This window comes from Aquarana catesbeiana, linkage group LG04 (genome assembly GCF_042186555.1).
Source record: "Aquarana catesbeiana isolate 2022-GZ linkage group LG04, ASM4218655v1, whole genome shotgun sequence".
Classification (NCBI taxonomy): Eukaryota; Metazoa; Chordata; class Amphibia; order Anura; family Ranidae; genus Aquarana; species Aquarana catesbeiana.
Window position 1 is genome coordinate 403,210,516 of NC_133327.1, and position 19,505 is coordinate 403,230,020.

The window sequence follows — 19,505 nt, forward strand, 5'->3', positions numbered from 1 at the left end:
TGCTGTCAAGGCCACACTCCTTCCTGTTTAAGACCCGCCCTATCAGCAAATATGTTTTAGCGGTGCTTTAGTGCTGTTTAAGCTGCGCTTTTCAGCCGCTAGCGGGGCTCTTTTAACCCCTGCTAGCGACCGAAGAAGGGGTTAAATGCACCCATGTAGCGGCACTTCTGAATTGCTTTTCAGGCACTTTGGAAGCACTGCCCATCCATTTCAATGGGCAGGGAGTTTTGGGAGCGCTGTATACAGTGCTCCCAAACTGCCCCAGAGATGCTGCTTGCAGGACTTTTCCTAAGGTCCCGCCCCAGTGTAAAAAGACAGACTGAATTGAATGGGAGGCAGTTTTCAGGTGCTATTTAGAGGCTTTTTCTAGAGCTAAAACGCATGAAAACCGCTTCAGTGTGAAAGGGGGTCTTAATGATTTCATAACTGCAAGAATGAAAGGAGTTGTAAACCCTCAAGGTTTTTCACCTTAATGCATTCCATGCATTAAGGTGAAAAACCTTATGTGCTGCAGCCCCCTCCCCCCACAACCCCCTTTTTCCTACCTGAACCCGATCGTTCCAGTGATGAGCACGTGCCCAGCAGCTCCAGTCGTTGTCTCGGGTCCTCATTGGATATATTGATAGCAGTAGGAGCCATTGGCTCCCACTGCTGTCAAACAAATCCAGTGACACAGGAGCCGGGGATGGGGCAGAGTCCTGCTGTCTGTGTCAATGAACGCAGCAGCAAGACTTGGGAGCCAGCCTGCACAGGTGCTCCCAGGGAAAGCGTCTCTCCGTGGGGGCAGGAGCCAGGAACACTGCCGGGACACCCCAGAAGAGGAGGATCGGGGCCGCTCTGTGCAAAACCCTTGCACAGAGCAGGTAAGTATGACATGTTTGTTATTTTACAAAAAAAAAAAAAAAAAAAAACAATCCTTTAAATCACTTTAACAATGAGAAATTCAGTTTTGAGATAATACCGAGTTTTGACATGGATAATATACATTCCACATTGTACAGTATGTTATAGAGAAGAAATATTTATACTACTGATCTTAGCTAATACGTAAGATATTATCTGGGACTTTATTTTAGGTAAACTAGGACCTGCTCGCCTATATGTGCTATCGCAATATGTCACTGGATTAATAGGATTACTCCTATCATGTACGATATTTGGACTTGTGTTTGCTGCCACTGATTGTAATCATAGAATTATTTCACTTATTTGTATAATGACTAGGAAGTCCCTAGTCATTATACAAATAAGTGCAATAATCAGCCCGGCCCATAAGACTGGCGCTACACTAAAAGTATAGCATAAGCAGGCGAGGATTCTTTTTGTGCGGGAGACGGGAGGAGGCCTTTTTGGCCTAGGCCACCATACAGCATTGAGTGCAGCCCCGATCCAACTTTACAGTCTCTGGATCAAAGTTAGGGTCAAAGTGTTGGGTGTCGGCGCCAAAATACAAAGAAACTATTTATTGATTATATACCAATGCTGCACCTAAAATTAGTGGAAAACTAATAACAATACAAAAATATATATATAAAGGGCGCAAAGGAAACAATACAAAAATCAAATATCAAATTAATAATATACACTGTGTATCTGATTAATAAAGTGCACAATAAAATAAACCAGCAGGAATGTCCATGATAATCATATGTGAACAAATCTTCTTGTGTATGCTCCAACACCGTGAAAAATAAAATGCTGGATCCCAATCCACTTTGCAGGTATACAAATGTAGATGTCTTCACCTTATAACATCTCTCCACTGCATATATCAACTTGCATTCACTGTATATATCAACTTGCATCAAGTAGGTCTGTGAAATAGCTCCCCAACAAAGAGTCACAGAAGGCAGGATATAATGTAATACCACTTTTATGTTTTATTGCTTAAAAAGAGTACTTACATAGTCCACCATGAAATCACCAACAATCTGCTCAGGGGAAAGCAGAAACCGGTCCGACGCCGGTATAAAACTCGCAATGTGCGTGGTGCATCTCAGCTGTGTCGGAACGGTTTCTACTTTCCCCTGAGCGGATTGTTTGTGATTTCATGCTGGACTATGTAAGTGCTCTTTTTAAGGAATAAACATAAAAGCAGTATTACACTATATCCTGCCTTCTGTGGCTCTTTGTTGGGGAGCTATTTCACAGACCTACTTGATGCAAGTTGATATATGCAGTGGATGCAAGTTGATATATGCAGTGGAGAGATGCTATAAGGTGAAGACATCTACATTTGTATACCTGCAAAGTGGATTGAGATCCAGCTTCCTCCATATATGATTGTTTGATTGGAATGGGATGCATAAAGGAGCTACAGCATTGAATGAAGGAGTCCTTCCCATTAGTCATGCTTTGAGGTCACTAGTGAGCGCATTTTGTTATCACTTCGGGTGAAGCACTTTAAGCAAGTTTACTGAAGCACGTGTGCATTTTATTTTTCACGGTGTTGGAGCATACACAAGAAGATTTGTTCACATATGATTATTATGGACATTTCTGATGGTTTATTTTATTGTGCACTTTATTAATCAGATACACAGTGTATATTATTAATTTAATCGTTGATTTTTGTATTGTTTCCTTCATGCCCTTTATATATATATATATATATATATATATATATTTCTGGATCAAAGTTGCATCAAAAGTCACATCAAAGTAGCGCAGGAACCCCTCAAAGTCGCTGCAACTCTAAGTTGCATAGATTGGAATGGGTGCCATTGAACTTAATGGGCTGTGACCTGCCATGCGACCCCATGTGTCCAAAGTTGTATGACAAGTCGCACTAGTGCAAACGAAGCCCAAAGCTGCTTACAGAACTTCCTCTTGCTTTGCAGGAGACTCTACCTTGGTTGTGACAGTTCCAGTTCTTCCTGGTCATCCTAGTGGGAGAACACGCCGCAATGGCTGTGGTGCTTCATGTGTGGCTTGTATCTCACTCTTTAAGGGATCCTTGCGGCACGTGCCTCACTAGGGATTTCATTTGCTGGAAAACACCACCGCCTGGGCTTAGCATAACACAGACAGAGACCCTCTGGGACCGGAGTGCCACATCCCCAGCAGGCTCCCTCCTTGGAGCAGCTGACATAGCTGTGGGTACATACAGGAGGATTCATAGCTTCTGCTATGAAGGCTAGACCTTGACGGTGACCTATGCCAAGTATGTATGGAAGAGGAATGTTGTGGCCTAATGAGGTCTTTATCATCTTGTGCCATGTATTGTTAATCTGACCTAGAAGGACTCAAAAAAGCAAAATAGGATGGAAAAGAAATGGTTAGACAACCCAAAAAGAGTACCCAGTTCAGCAAGGAAAGAAAAGAGTTAAACCCACTCTCTTATACCTACTACACAAGGGCTGGCCACACAAGGGGGCAGTGATACATCCACAGTGTGAACCACACAGACAGACAGACAACTTGCACGGGTGATCAAATCATAGCAGAAACACGCAGAGGCAGCATACCAGGGTGTTAATGCAGAGCATATACCTGTGATGATTGCACACATCATTTAGGGAAACTGCTGCAAGCTGCACACAAAGAAATCCCAATATCAACAGTACTGATCGCTGATTGAATTTCTCCTCTGAAATGACACCGCCCCCAGCGCCCATGCAGGAGTAACCCAGGGACTACTGGCTGGAAGAGGAAGCAGCCGCTTGGAACGCAAATGCGCTCCAGCTGCCATAGACTCGAAGACACTAGAGCCAGAGAAGAAACAGACAAACAAACACACAAACTGCTGCCATGGAATGTGTAATATAAAAGTATACATCACCACACATGGCAACTTCAATCCTGCTTCCACGATCAGAATGGGCCAGGTAGGTTGATCACACCGGGCTTGGGGCAGATAGGGCCACCTAACAGCTAGGCTCCGCTTGCCTGCCATTGGCCAGGCTTTAACTCTTCCAGCGCCTCCTTCGTTTGCCCATTCCATACCCAGCTAACAGCCAAGGCTTATCGGAGTATCGCGACCTGTCCTCCCAGTGCTTGCCGCTAGACGGTCTTGATCGCTGAGAAAAAAAACTTCAGGTAGATGAATAACCAAACCGGTCCCTATGAGGAAGACAAAAAAGGAACACGGCCGCTGGCTTGGAGCAAAGATTTATGGGAGAGGGGTCCTATAGGGGAGGAGTGGAGGTGGGTTTACCCCCCCACGTATGCTGCCATGGAGTCTGTCAGGAAATCAAATTTCCTCATTAATTTAGGCCAGAATGTGTTCTGCTACATTTCTTTGGTAAAAAAAATCCTGATAACTGGTTTAGTGAAAGTTATAGAGTCTACAAGCTATGCTACATATCACTGAAAATTGATCAATCCTGATTTACTGACTGCCTATCTCATTTCTTGAGGCCCTAAATTGTCAGTACAGTTCAAATACCCCCCAAATGATCCCTTTTTTTGTAAAGATGACAGTCCAAGGTATTTAGTAAGAGGCATAGAGAGTTTTTTGAAATTGCATTCTTTTGCTCACAATTGTTTGGAAAATGAAGTTTTTTTTTCTCCACAAAATTGTCATATTAACAAGTTATTTTTCACACATGGCATTGGTAAACTTGCAATTATACCCCACAATATATTCTGCTACTCCTGAGTATGGCGATACCACATAGAGAGACCCAACATGCAGGGAGTACCATCAGGTGTTCTAGGAGCATAAATTACACATTTAGTTTCCTGATTACATTTTTGAAGGCCCTGGAGCACCTGGACAGTGGAATTACCCACCAAATTTCCCCATTTTGGAAAGCAAACACCCCAATGTATATTCTATGAGGGATAATGAGTCTCTTAAACATGTCATTTTCTTCCACAAGTTTTTTGAAAATGTGGAAAGAAAATGAAAACTTTTTTTTAGCCATGTTGACAGATTACTGGGACAGATGTGACAGATGTGTGACAGATGATCATGGACAGATGTATGCAGATGTGCACTGGGACTGGGACAGATGTGTGCAGATGTGCACTGGGGCAGATGTGGCAGATCACAGACAGATATGTGCAGATGTTTACTGGGACAGATGTGGCAGATATTTACTGGGACAGATGTGGCAGATGATCATGGACAGATGTGCGCAGATTATCACGGGCAGATGTGCGCAGATTATCACGAGAAATGTGTGCAAATGATCATGGACAGATGTGTGCCAGATGTGTGCAGATGATCATGGACAGATGTGGCAGACGATCACGGACAGATGTGTGCCAGATGATCACTGGGACATATGATTTTACTGGGACAGATGTGAGGTGTTTTTTTACTGTGTGTGGACACTAGCTGGGTGATCAGTGTGTATATAGTTGTAAAAAAGCTCGCACTACAGATCCGCTCTCCTACTCCTCACTGGCAGGCTCCATGTGAGGAGAAGGGGAGCCGATCTCCTGGCAACGGCTCTCTGTTTACATCACATGATGGCTGTGATTGGACTGTACTGTGTACACCACCAGAAAAGTAGTAGCAACTGCACTAGGGGTGCACGGTATTGTGTACACCACCAGAAGTCTAATAGCAACTATGGGTGCACTGTATGTATTGTGTACTGTGTACACCACCAGAAAAGTAGTAGCAACTGCACTATGGGTGCACGGTACTGTGTACAACAACAGAAGTGCAATAACAACTATGGGTGCACTGTATGTATTGTGTACACCACCAGAAAAGTCATAGCAACTGCACTATGGGTGCACGGTACTGTGTACACCAACAGAAGTGTAATAACAACTATGGGTGTACTGTATTGTGTACACCAACAGAAAAGTAGTAGCAACTGCACTATGGGTACAGCGCCTGAAGTATATTAGAAAAAGTACACTAGGAATGGCCTGCAGTCAGATATAGGATTGGCTACACTGGATGCAGTGTGTGTGTATATAGATATATATCTATATCTATATCTATATATATATATAGATATAGATATAGATATAGATATATATCTATATACATAGATATATATATATCTATATATATATATATACAGTGTAGATATATATATATATATATATATATATATATATATATATACATGAGACTGACTTTATATATATTTTAAATGCACTGCAGCTAACTGAATAACCTGCCTGCCTGAGGTATATTAGAAACACCAGGAATGGCCTGCAGTCAGATATAGCTAAACTGGATGCAGTGTGTATATATATATATATATATATATATATATATATATGTATGTATATATATATACTGTATGTATATATATATATATATATATTAAATAGACTGCAGCTAACTGAAAAACCCGCCTGCTCAATCTAAATTACACTCTGTCTCCATCCACGCCAACAACACACTACATGGGGCCGACGTGCAGGCAGCCTTATTTAGTGTGGGGCGTGGACTTAGTCCCCCTGATCCATGATTGGCGAAAGGCACCCTGCCTTTGGCCAATTATGGCTCTCTTAGCTGAGGGCGAAAAGCATGCAGGTCATGGTGCATGCTTTGGCCAATCATCATACAGCAATGCACTGCGCTCATGCAGTGCATTATGGGGCGTTACGCGATGCTCGAATTTGGCGCGAACGCCCCATAATGTTTGTTTTTCCGCGAACACTCAATGCTCATCCCTATTAGTGATTCATACTCTGAATGGTCTAAGGTTATCAGTGGTGTACCCCAAGGTTCAGTGTTGGGACCTTTACTTTTTCATATCTTTATAAATGATGTTTCCACTGGTTATGGCGGCAATCTGTGATTTGTAGCGAGACTGCAACATTGTGGCGGACAAATCTGACCCCAAATTACACTTTTTGGGGACCAGTGACATTATTACATTGATCAGTGCTATAAAAATACACTGATCAATGTAAAAATGACACTGGCAAGGAAGGGGTTAACACTAGAGGGCGATCAAAGGATTAACTGTGTTCCCTAGGTGTGTTCTAATTGTAGGGGGGATGGACTGCCTGGGACATGACAGAGATCACTGTTCCTGATCACTGGGAACAGTAGATCTCTTACATGTCACCTGTCAGAATGGGGATCCGCCTTGTTTACAAAGGCAGATCCCCATTCTGCCTCTGTACTAGGTGATTACAGGTCAATGGCAGGCATCAAGTCTGCCCAAACTGCGGGCACGCACCCGCAGTTTGCAGCCGGCATGAGAGCATGGTTGAGCACGCCTGCCCGCACCTGCGCGAGCTGACGTACAATGACGGTGATACGTGCAGAAGAGCCAACCTGCTGGTCGTTAACTGGTTAAAAAGATACTGGACAATTCAATACAATTAACAATATATTTATACTGTACCTGTGAAAAGAGGCAGACAGCGCTTACCTCACCACCCACCATATGCTTTAGGTCAATATGTTTATGGATGATGGAAACCCAGATTAGTGCCAAGCCAAAGGTTTATCTACAAATATTATTATTATGTAGGAGCCACAACAAAATTTAAAGAAGTATCACTTTTACAATATTCAGTTCCAGATGGAAACTTTTGGTGAGTATATTCCGTTCCTAAGACTATTCCCTACCTGTGACCCCTCACCTTCCTCTGCATTCCTCTTACCCGTGCTTACCTTGGGCAAGTGCTGTGAGCCAAAGACAGGTACTCACTAGCACAGCAGTCATATTCTTGCTTGCTGTGGGGTCAGGCAGCCTTGTGCCAACTGAGAGAAACCTGTCTGACATCACAGCTAGCATTACAGGACACCTAGGAAGATAGGACGAAGTACTACATGTACTTTGTCCCATCAGGAACTGAATACTGTAAAGAAAAAAGTGATGCTTCTTCTTTAACACTATTCTCATTAACGAATTATCTTGTAGAGCTGTATTGGACGGTACAGAAAGAAACAAGTCATATTTAGCTTTATTACTGCAAAAAATAACATTTCCATTTTTTTTAACTTAGGTTATAAAAACATCAAGCCAAACATCTGAAACTTCAATACCACCATTATCTAAGGAAGAAGAGCAGTTTCTGGCATACATGTGGAGAGCTCACGTTGAGTCAATTAACACAGGACTTCCACGCTGTTATAAAAGGTAACAGAAGACCAAAGTAATTAAAAACACAGTATATATCAAAATGAATAAGTACCGGTATTTTTATTAAAGATTAACTCCAAGCAAGCACGTAAATACATAGTTAAATTATATGTGAACTGCCTTACCAGCCAAAAAGATTTGTAATTCTGGTCAGTTTCTCTTGTAAATTAATCACCCCTGTCATACAGTCTTGCCAACACTTTCACTGCATTCTGTACTTCAGTTACATGAAACAGCCTAGTTTAGATAGATGCCAGAGCTTCAAGCAGATATCTTTAGTGAGTACTCAAAAAGCAACCAATATGAGGTCACCTTCATATAGGTGTAGTGCTACCCCGCAGGAAGGTAAGTAAATGCCAGGATCTTTTTTCCAGTAGTTTAAATGCAGCCAAGCACACAATTATGATCATTCTTCTGACTCAGTAACCAGTCTAGGGGTATGCTTTTTGATGCTTTAACCACTTCAGCCCCGGAAGATTTGGCTGCTCAATGACAAGGCCATTTTTTGCGATACGGCACTGCATCGCTATAATTGACAGTTGCGCGGTTGTGCGACATTGTACCTAAACAAAATTGATGTCCTTTTTTTCCCACAAATAGATTTGTTTGGGTGGCATTTGATGATCTCTGCAGTTTTTAATTCTTGCACTATAAACAAAACAAGAGCGACAATTTTGAAAAAAAAAAACACAATATTTTGTCATTTTTGCTATAATAAATATCCCCAGCTTTTTTTAAAAAAAAGCTAATTTTTTCCTTAGTTTAGGCCAATATGTATTCTTCTACATATTTTTGGTAATAAAAATCGCAATAAGTGTATATTGATTGGTTTGCGCAAAAGGTATAGCATTTACAAAATAGGGGAAAGATTTATGGCATTTTATTATTATTTTTTTTTTTTTTACTAGTAATGGTGGTGATCATCAATTTTTATCGGGACTGCAACATTATGGCGGACAGATCGGACACTTTTGACACATTTTTGGGACCATTGGCATTTATACAGCGATCAATGCTATAAAAATGCACTGACTACTGTGTAAATGTCACTGGCAGGGAAGGGGTTAACAGTAGGGGGTGATCCAGAGGTTAACTGTGTTACCTAGGGAGTGATTCTAACTGTGGGGGGGGGGGACTGCCTGGGTGAGGAGAGCGATTGTTGTTCATACTTAGTATGAACAACAGATCGCTCTCCTCACCCCTGACAGCACAGAGATCTGTCTGTTTACATTGACAGATCTCCATTCTGTCTCTGTGTGGAGTGATCGCGCATGCGCACGCCCCCTAGTGGTCAAAAGGCGAGCCAACGTATTGCTACGATGGTTCGCCCAGGGAAGCCAACCTGCCGCAGTATAACTGTGGCTGCTGCTCAGGAAGGGGTTAATAAGAACTTGGATAGGTAGTGGGTAATGGTAAGACACTTCAGTAACCCTTAGTAACAATTTGAGGACACTGAACTTTCTCTTCAAAACTATGAGCCAAAAACCTTACACAAGCTGATCTTTGTAGTAACACTTTGAAAAGATCAATCTTCCTCCTTGGACATCTGAGCAAAGTCCTTTCACTAAAAATTAAATAGACTGAGCTCTTTAGGACACCAGACAAAATATTCCCTTTAAACCCGCTGACTCTAGGATAGGCGGGATGGCAACAACAGTCTCTAGGATCACTCACACCAGTCTGTACTCACTAATGTCTTTGGAAAATTTGTTGCCTTTTTCCAATATCCTCCAGACACTCTCACCCCGTGGTACCAGACTAGATCTTTAAACAATAGCCCCTCAGTCAGCTTCAGCAACTCAGCAAAATAGCCTCCACCTAGCTCCACTGAGACCTCGATAACCCACAGGCACATGGCAGAAATGCATACGGGGCTAACAGCACCCTAGGCTGTGATCTTCTCCTCATGGAAAAGGGCCAGGCTCCTGGTCTCAGAGTATTTATACACACTCCCAGTTACCATATGGACACCTCTTCCCAGAGATTGGACAGGGCTGCATAAATACTTAGCTGTTGATTAGACTCTTCCTGCCCACTAACTTCCAGAACATTTCTGGACAACCAGGGGGAAGCAGTCAGCCCTGCAGCCACTGAAACAAAGGACAGACCAGAAAAATCAAACACAGCTATACTGGTTACAGTGAGAGTGCATGTGATTAGCACAGGGCCAATCAGCACTGTCCAGACAGAGAGTCAGGGGTCATGCAGCCTCATAGGACAGTCAGAGGAGAATGAAAACTCCTCCTACAAGCTTTAACCAGACACTGATAGAAGTCACAAGACTACTATATACTGCTGATGAGAAAAGGTATTTAGCAGTTTAGATTCACTAATAGACATGTGCATGACGAAAAAATGTGTTTAGTTTTGTTTCGTTAATCTAGTTATTTTGTTTAGTTCAATTCGGTTCATTCATTCAATTCGTATTCGGAATTCGTATTCATAATTTTCGAATATACTGATTTTTCCGATTCGAAACATTCAAATCGATAAAAGTTCAAATCGGTCAAAACAAAAATGTTATATTGTTTTCGATTTGAATGCAGCAAAGTGAACAAACAAAAGAAAAATCTTCATCAAATTATTACAGTGACTCTTTAAATCACCTTTGGCTTAACAAAAACAGCATTATTTTGAAATGGTACTTTAATAACACACACAGTCTTTGATTTCAGCATTATGTGTAATTAGAATTCGACTGGAGTTTAATGAAAAATTTGATTTGAATTTCAGTCCGAATTTCTTATATGTTATTTGGAGCATTCAGTAAAATTTGTTTATGTTGTAATTCGGGTATTCGGATATATCCGAATAACAAAAAATTTGTCTGAATAGCAATTCAGAACGAAACGAACCGCACATGTCTATTTACTAAAATAATTGCATTTCCATGTTCTGTGTACTGTGCAAGACCAGATATAGTGAATGCAGGGTCCTGGGTTTAGTAACACTTTAAGGTAACACTAATAAGTGCACATTATGGCAATTTGGCAATGCATAGTTTTTTGTTGTTGTTATCGTTAGAAATTTTGTTACAGGAAATTGTTTAGCTCATTACTACAGTAAGTTGGATTCACTCTCACAGTCAAACAACATCCTAAACCAGCTCAAGTCACAGTTTCCAGAGAGCTAAAACATTGCATTTATTAGCTCAGGATTTTAGCTACAAAATTTCCAGAACCCATCAGCTTCCACATTATAGATACATTATTTCTTAAAGCGGTATTAAACCCAAAACCAACAATGTAATATATTGCAGCTTACCAATCCTTGGATATGGTGGCCTGCATTAGTTTTCTTTTTTTTTTTTACGGTTTTCACCTAGTGATCTGACCAGTAACACACCTCCTGTATTAGGCTTCATGTACACAGGACGTTTTAAAACCTCTCCTGAATGATGGAACTTAACAGCTAGTAACTGACTAGCTGGTTAAAAATGTCTGTTGTGCCGTGTTTAAATGGCGCGTTTAGACGCGTTTGCGCTTAGAAGCATTTTTTGCATTGTAAATGGTCAGAAATGTATGTCCATTAAAAACTCCTATAAACGAAACGTGGCTAAACGTGAGTTACTGCGTTTAGATGCATTTGTACGCTGTTACAAGCATTTGCCATTTCAAACGCCAATAAACTTCCGTCCTGAACGCATTTTTTTGCTTTTAAAAAAAAATGTCTCCAAACTAAACTGCCTCTGAATGACTTTAAACTACTCAGTGTACATGCACAGATAAAATAACATAAAAGAGAGTACAGGGGCTGTTGAAAAAAACGCCCAACTGCCCCTAAACATCCGTTGATCAGCAGCAGTGTACATGAGGCCTTATGCCCTGTCGGACTTTGTTCGGACATTCCGACAACAAAATCCTAGGATTTTTTCCGACGGATGTTGGCTCAAACTTGTCTTGCATACACACGGTCACACAAATTTGTCGGAAAATCCGATCGTTCTAAACGCGGTGACGTAAAACATGTACGTCGGGACTATAAACGGGGCAGTGGCCAATAGCTTTCATCTCTTTATTTATTCTGAGCATGCGTGGCACTTTATCCGTCGGATTTGTGTACACACGATCGGAAATTCCGACAACGGATTTTGTTGTCGGAAAATTTTATATCCTGCTCTCAAACTTTGTGTGTCGGAAAATCTGATGGAAAATGTGTGATGGAGCCTACACACGGTCAGTCTTATCACACATTTTCCGTCGGAAAATCCAACCGTGTGTACGGGGCATTAGCGTACCCCCACTCTGGATGAATGAGCACAGGGGAACCTTTGAACAGCAGCATTGTCAGTCTGGGGGGGGGGGGGATTGTTATATGTACTAGCAGATTTAGATACATTAAACAAATTGAAGCCAAACTCCAGCTAATACTTTATAAGCAGTTACAGCAAACTGTTTTTTTTTTCTTTTTGGATAAAGGTTTTACAACACTGAATAAAAGCTGATCATTGCAAGCACCCCTGTCAGTGTTAAATGGTTTCCCTCATCCCTGTAACTGATACAACTGATACATCTATAACAGAGCTTTGAAAACAACAGACTTACTGGCCAGATTACCAGGTGAAAATAAAGGAAAGAAAGCTTAAAAAAGAAAACTAATGCAGCGGTCCCATCCAAGAATGGGTAAGCTGCAATGTAATACCGGGTTGCTTTTGGGTTTAACCACTTGCCAACTGCCCCATAGCAGATTTACTACTACAAGGCGGCCACGCTGTGCAGGATCACGTATATATACATGATCCTGCACTTCCAAGTATCGGATATGGGTGTGCTGTGCCGATGGCTTACTCCCATTGTGATATTACACTGCAGGAGCTGGGTCCCGCCAACCCCATGTCCACCGGCACCCACTGATCGTTCAGTACACTGACAGATTGGCAGTCTGCCTATGTAAACAAGGCAGATTGCCGTTCTGTCAGGACAGAAGGCATAGATCCTGTGTTCCTGTAAAGCAGAAACATTGATCCATGCCTTCCACTAGTAAAAGCACCTCCCCCACTACACTGAAACATAAGCTAGCCACACAGTTAACCCTTTGATCGCCCCTAATGTTAACCCCTTCCCTGCCAGTGTCATTTGTACAGTGGCCGTGCATATTTATAGCACTGATCACTGTAATAATGTCACTGATCCCCAAAAAAGTGTCAAAAGTGTCAGTTAGGTGTCCGATTTGTCAGCCGCAATATCACATACCCGCTATAAGTCGCTGATCGCCACCATTACTAGTAATGTTTTTTTACCAAAAATACGTAGCAGAATAGATATTGGCCTGAATTGATGAAGAAATTAAATTTTTTACATTTTTTTATTGGGTATGTTTTAGAGCAGAAAGTAAAATAAATTTTTTTTTTTTCAAAATTATCAGTTGTTCTTTGTTTATAGTGCAAAAAAATAAAAAATGCAGAGGTGGTCAAATACCACCAAAAGAAAGCTCTATTTGTGGGGAAAAAAGAACATACATTTTATTTGGGTACAGCGTTGTGCGACTGTGCAGTTGTCAGTAAAATTAACACAGTGCTGTATCTCAAAAAATGGCCTAGTCAGGAAGGGGGGCAAATCTTCCAGAGCTGAAGTGGTTAACATTGCTTTAACTTTTAGAGACAGAGACTTTTCAAATTTTATTTTCATTGGTGTAACCAATTTTAATGAATTTCAGTGTTCAGAACAGTTGTTCAGTTCACTATAGCTACTGCTGTAAGTAATTTTCTTCAGTTGATTAATGTAAAATGCTTGTACAATCTGTTGGGAAATGAATGACTTTTAAAGTTTGAATTGCAAAGCATATATGCTGGAAACAACAAACAGAAACACACTACAGCAATAGCTATAAACCTGTGTTTTTCCCCTTTGTAATAACTCTTTTGACTTTTGGAAGTAACCTTATGCATTTCTGAAGTATAAGAAAAACATGAACACTCTTTAGTCTTGCTTGAGTTTATGAAGAGCTTTGAACACTTTATGAATAAAGGCTGAAAGCAATTTTCTTGCTAAGGGGAGAGAAACATTATGAGAAACAAGTGAAACTGTGGCTTTTGAAGTTTTTCCTTTTATACCTATAACAAATAGCATAGTTTATTGCAAGACTTCTGGATATGTGCCACTATGCATTGTAGCAAATTAGTATGTTAATCAGCAAACTTAGGCATGGCAACAGCTGAAAATGACATTTGCACTACAGATGGATATTTTGTCCAAGCATGATCGATCACCTTGACCAGATTGCCATCTGAGCAGTTACCACTGCTATAGGAAACTGTATAAAAGCTTTACAACTAGGCTTATCTTAGATATCTTATGTAGCACTACCCCCCGTAGGAGCTGCCAGAGTATCGCCCAGATATTCCCCACTTGTGTACTGACAGCCAGGCACAAGGTATTTCCACAGCCAGCTGTACACACACACTTCTGCTCCTTGGAGTCAAAGACCAGTCTAGGGGTATTTGTTTTGTAGTTTTATTTTAGAGGAATGAAGCAATGGCCCAGACCCCTAGAGGTCTAATGGTGACCTCCAAAGTCAGGGAAAGCTGACATGCTTCTTTCTAAAGGGGGTTACCAGGCATGGTGGGTGTGATGCAAGAAGAAATGCTGGGCGTCAGTCACTTTTTGCATGCGAACAAGAGATTTATTGTCTCTTATCAGAACTGTGGGAAAGAGGGTTAGGGCCAGCATACCCTTGAGTAGATGCAATGCTAATTGGCAGACTCCGAGACTTCTATAGGAAGACAGTTATACAGTGGAAGGCCTCCAGCCGGATAACACTTCTGTATAGGTAGGACCACTGTCTTCTTTGGCAACTAATCTTGCAACAGTCACTAACAGTAGTTGTACATAACTCTTGGTAACACAGAACAGTCCTTTTCTTATCTCACAGTATCTCACTGTAGATCTTCACTCACTGAGCTCCCAGTCTCTCACTAGACTTCCAAATCCCATTCGTCACTGGATCCCCTGAGCTCTTCCTCAGCTATCCTGCTGGGTCCCTCAATTGGCACTTGCTGAAGCTTTCCCACTTCTTCACTGTCCCTGGTTGGTGAGAAAACTGCTCTGGTACTTGTTCAAGCTTACTCACTGTAGTCTCTGGTATAAGACGGATGGTCTCCTAGTGGCGACAGCTTGCCTTCTACCTCCGACCACAACTGGTTCACCATCTGGCTGAACCTCGCCAACTTGGTTGGACTCCAATCCTGTAGTCCCAACCCTACGCTGCTTCTCCTGCTCCTGGATAAGCCTCAGGCAGGTGTCCCAGGGATAGGCCTCAGGCTTCCGGCCTACATGTCCACCTAGACAGCCATCCAGGTGGCACAGAACCCCAATCACCGGACTCCACTCAAATAAATAGGCTCACCAAGCAGGCCAAGGGGCTTAAAGAAACCCTTGCCTATTGGCTGAGATACCCCATCCATTTATACTCTGACCTTGCGAAGCCCCCTGTCATTCTGTCACCAGCCACAGTGCCACCTAGTGACAGAAGAGAGAAGGTGCAGCAATACCAGAATTAGAGGGGAATCAATTGATCTTCTAACAATTAGCCAGGAATATTACCACCTGGCAACTAAATTTATTAGCAACCCTGCCTAAACACCAGGGTGCTACAGGAACTTAGATAGGGTTAGGGAATTGCAGTGGGATACTCCGATAAACAAAACTATTCACAACGTGAGGACTTTAGCTGATCTAAGATGGAGCCTTAGGTGAAGTCCCTTGCTGGGAGCAGATCGCAGTTAGATAGAGCTCTTCGGATCACTAGCCAGTGAACTCTTTAGCTGGGCCCTTGGGCTGTCTAGAGAACAACAGACGGGGCTAATCCCTAGTCCCTGAGATTCCAGAAGTGTCTGTACTCACTGGCTTTTGTAGAGCAACTGGCAGCCTCTCTCAGTGATATCAGACAGATCCTAAGCGAACTTCCTCCTCAGTCAGATTTAGGAGAACCAGGGCCACTCTTTAGTTCCAGTTCCAGTTTCAGGCCCTCAAGTCGCCCACCTGAGGCCTCTTGGCAGCATGTGCCAGAGGAGGCACCCGGAATATAAATGCCAGCACACAGCATGCTCAGGGGCATTCTCTCCTATAATTGGCCAGAGCTGCATTCATATTTATGCTGCCCAAGGTGCACAACGCATGTTGTGCTGCAACACAGGTGTTTTGGTAAGGTGCATTGGAATGCTATTAAGAATGAATGGCAGCACAATGAACCAATGTGCATAATGTGTGTTTTGCTCATTGTGATAACATGATCATTGCTGCAGTTTAATGATGAACAAATGGCAGCGAGGAAGGGCAGGAGGCGGAACCTAGCGGAGCAGACATGCATTGTTAGAGCTCCACACCGCTGAGGAGAGAAGAGAAGGACAAAGCGGAGCCTGCAGGCTCAAAAGGTATCCATTTGAACCTTTTTGCCCCAGGGAACAAACTGTGAAAGTTTGGGCAGGAAATATGGTACTGGGAGGAAACCGTGGCAGAAATAAAAATCACCTCACAAAGAGCTCACAGGCACTCACTGCAGCTGAAGCAGCTCCAGTCACCTCACAAGATACAGCATCAGGGCGCTCTCACAGACAGAAAATGTCACAGCAAGACTCTCCATTTGAGTCAGATACAGAACAAATCCTCTCACAAACTTCTCCACAAGCCTCCTCAGTATCCCCAGTAATATTATTACAATTTGAAAAGATGCTTCATAAGGCTTTAAAACAAACCTCAGACCAAATAACAAAAAGCCTAACCAAAGAAATAAGAGAGCTGGGAAACCGCACCGCAGCCTTAGAAATAAAAATTGATGAAATTGAAATTACAACCCAAGAAAATATAACAGAATTGGAACAATTAAAAAAAGAGAATTTAATACTTCAAACTAAGCTCGAAGATTACGAAAATAGAGCCAGACGTTCAAACTTACGCATAAGGGGAATACCTGAAACTGTGACAGACCTGCAATCTACTATTACTGCTCTATTACAAGAACTAAAGCCAGATATCCCTATTGAACGTTTAGAACTGGACAGAGTACACAGAGCCCTCACAGCCAAAAAGAAAGATGGACCCCCACGTGATGTAATCACAAAATTTCATTATTACAGAACGAAAGAACAAATACTAATTGCTGCAAGAGAAAAAAAGGAACTTAATTTTCAAGGACACAATTATCAAATTTTTGCTGACCTATCCCAACTTACTATTACTAAAAGACGATCCATGAAACCCCAACTAATGGAACTGCAACGCCACAACATTATGTATCAATGGGGCTTCCCCTTTTCAGTTAGATTTAACTACCAAGGTACAATTTACAGAAGCAGATCAGCAGATGAACTACAACAAACCCTTTTAAAATTAAATCTGACAGAACCCACAAGCAGCAACACTCCCACACGCAGAAGAATGGCATCATCTTCACCTTCAGGCAGCACCCAGAAAATTTCAGAACAAAATGAGAATCACCATTCTCACAAAAGAGGCCGTTATACCACATCATCCATGGACCAAGAAGATTCAATGGACTGACATCCTAATTCCTGATATCTCTTCATTTATTATACTAAGAGATGGTTCTCTATAAAAAAACCTATATTTATAACTGAATGTAACTGCATTCTGATAGTCACACACTGTGTGGGATCATGTTACATTCCAGTTATATTTCTTATTACTTCTGATTCATATAGCCTTAGAATATATAAGTGAAATAAGGAAATTCTTGTTCAGTTATATATTATCAGGTAATAACAATAGATTTATTACTTTTTAGGACAAATATGTTCAATAATCCAGAAGTAATGGAAGCTTTTTCTTTCTTTTCTTAAAACAAATATATTATTACCTAACTAGTTCCTAGAATTATGTTTTTGTTTATTCTAATCTGAAGCAATACAACCTCAATTTTATGAGTTAACATATCTAAACAGTTACGTATGAATAAAATATGTAATTGTTTACTCTAAAAGGGTTAAAATCCCAAAATAATTCAAACTATCTTCATCAATACCAAAGTTATTAACAGTACCTTTCTAACTGAATTATTTAGCCTAGGGCAAGACTAACCATATACAACCACCCTGGAATAAATAATTTCAACAAAAACTATATTCTGCACTCCAATTAATGAAACATCATTTTGATGTCTTTTGACATAGCACTTCTCTCCTGTAAGCGGAAGATCCGTGTACCCCCATTAGCCCTCCTCATTCTCCCAACCATATTATGTGGGAGTGTGACGAAGGCACTTATTCCCCTGAGAGAGATATTTATTCTCTTTCACGGGTAAATTGTGATTACTTGCAAAAAATAATTTATACAATGTATCATCTAATCTCGTATGTTTTTTGTTTACTCTTTACTCCAGAATTCACTGGTTTCTTTTCTATCTATTCATCTCTTCAGTCCACACAGGTTGATCTGCGCAGTCAGCTCTGCATAACAAAAAGTAAGTCAAAACTATTTGATCTATTGCCATGGCACCACTGAATATACTTTCCCTGAATGTTCAGGGAATAAATGTCCCTCAAAAAAGGACCAAAGCCTTCCGTACTTTCCATAACAAGAAGGCTCACATAGTATGCCTCCAAGAAACACACTTCACCAAAGATTCTACCCCAAAATATATTTCTCCTTTTTATCAACAAATTTACACGGCTTCTGCCTGTACCAAGCAAAGGGGAACTCTAATTGCATTTCACCGATCCACACCATTCACCTTATCATCAGAAATTAAAGACCCAGAAGGTAGATACCTGATACTCATGGGTTATATAATGGATACAGCAATCACGGTGATTTCCTACTACGCTCCTAACAAACAACCTACACCATTCCTCTCACATATATTACAAGTGATTAATACACACAAAATAGGAACAGTGATAATGTGTGGGGATTCGAACCAGGTCCTCCTCCCATTTCTAGATAAATCACCTTTTACACCATCCAAAATAACCTCTAGATTACCTTTTTCTCAACTTCTTTCCAAATACAATCTGGTAGATTCATGGAGAGAAAGTAACCCAATGAAAAAGAAATTCACTTATTTCTCGCACCCTCATCAAACCTTCACCAGAATAGATCATATTTTTCTAACAATAGGAATGATACCAGAAATTATTGCATCAGATATAATTCCGATTCCGTGGTCTGACCATAATGCAGTATACACTACTATAGCCTCAGCCATACCAAAAGCGCATGACCCAACGTGGTACTTACCGGACATAATGCTCAAACACCCACTACATCAGATGGCCATTGAACAAGCTTTAAAGGAATACATATCAATTAATAATACAACAGACATCTCCCCAATAACACTGTGGGAAGCTCATAAGCCTGTCTTGCGTGGTACAATACAAAGACAAATGGCACTATTTAAACGGGAACGCAAAAATCTAGCAAAAAAACTAGAACTCAATTTTAATGCAGCCTACATATCATTTCAAGATAATCCATCTCAGAGTACAAAATCTCATCTGGAAAAATCTAGATTGGAATACGATCTATTTCTCAC

At 41.2% G+C, this 19,505-nt stretch overlaps 1 protein-coding gene across 1 annotated transcript in view; it reads left to right on the forward strand.

Annotated features, from left to right (window-relative positions):
- LG04H6orf58 (linkage group 04 C6orf58 homolog) overlaps positions 1 to 19,505 on the forward strand; it is a 102,701-nt gene that overhangs the window by 63,441 nt on the left and 19,755 nt on the right. The window contains exon 4 of the mRNA XM_073627226.1: positions 7,879 to 8,012. Within this exon, the coding sequence (XP_073483327.1) occupies positions 7,879 to 8,012 (134 nt within the window). The remainder of the gene's footprint in view (positions 1 to 7,878; positions 8,013 to 19,505) is intronic.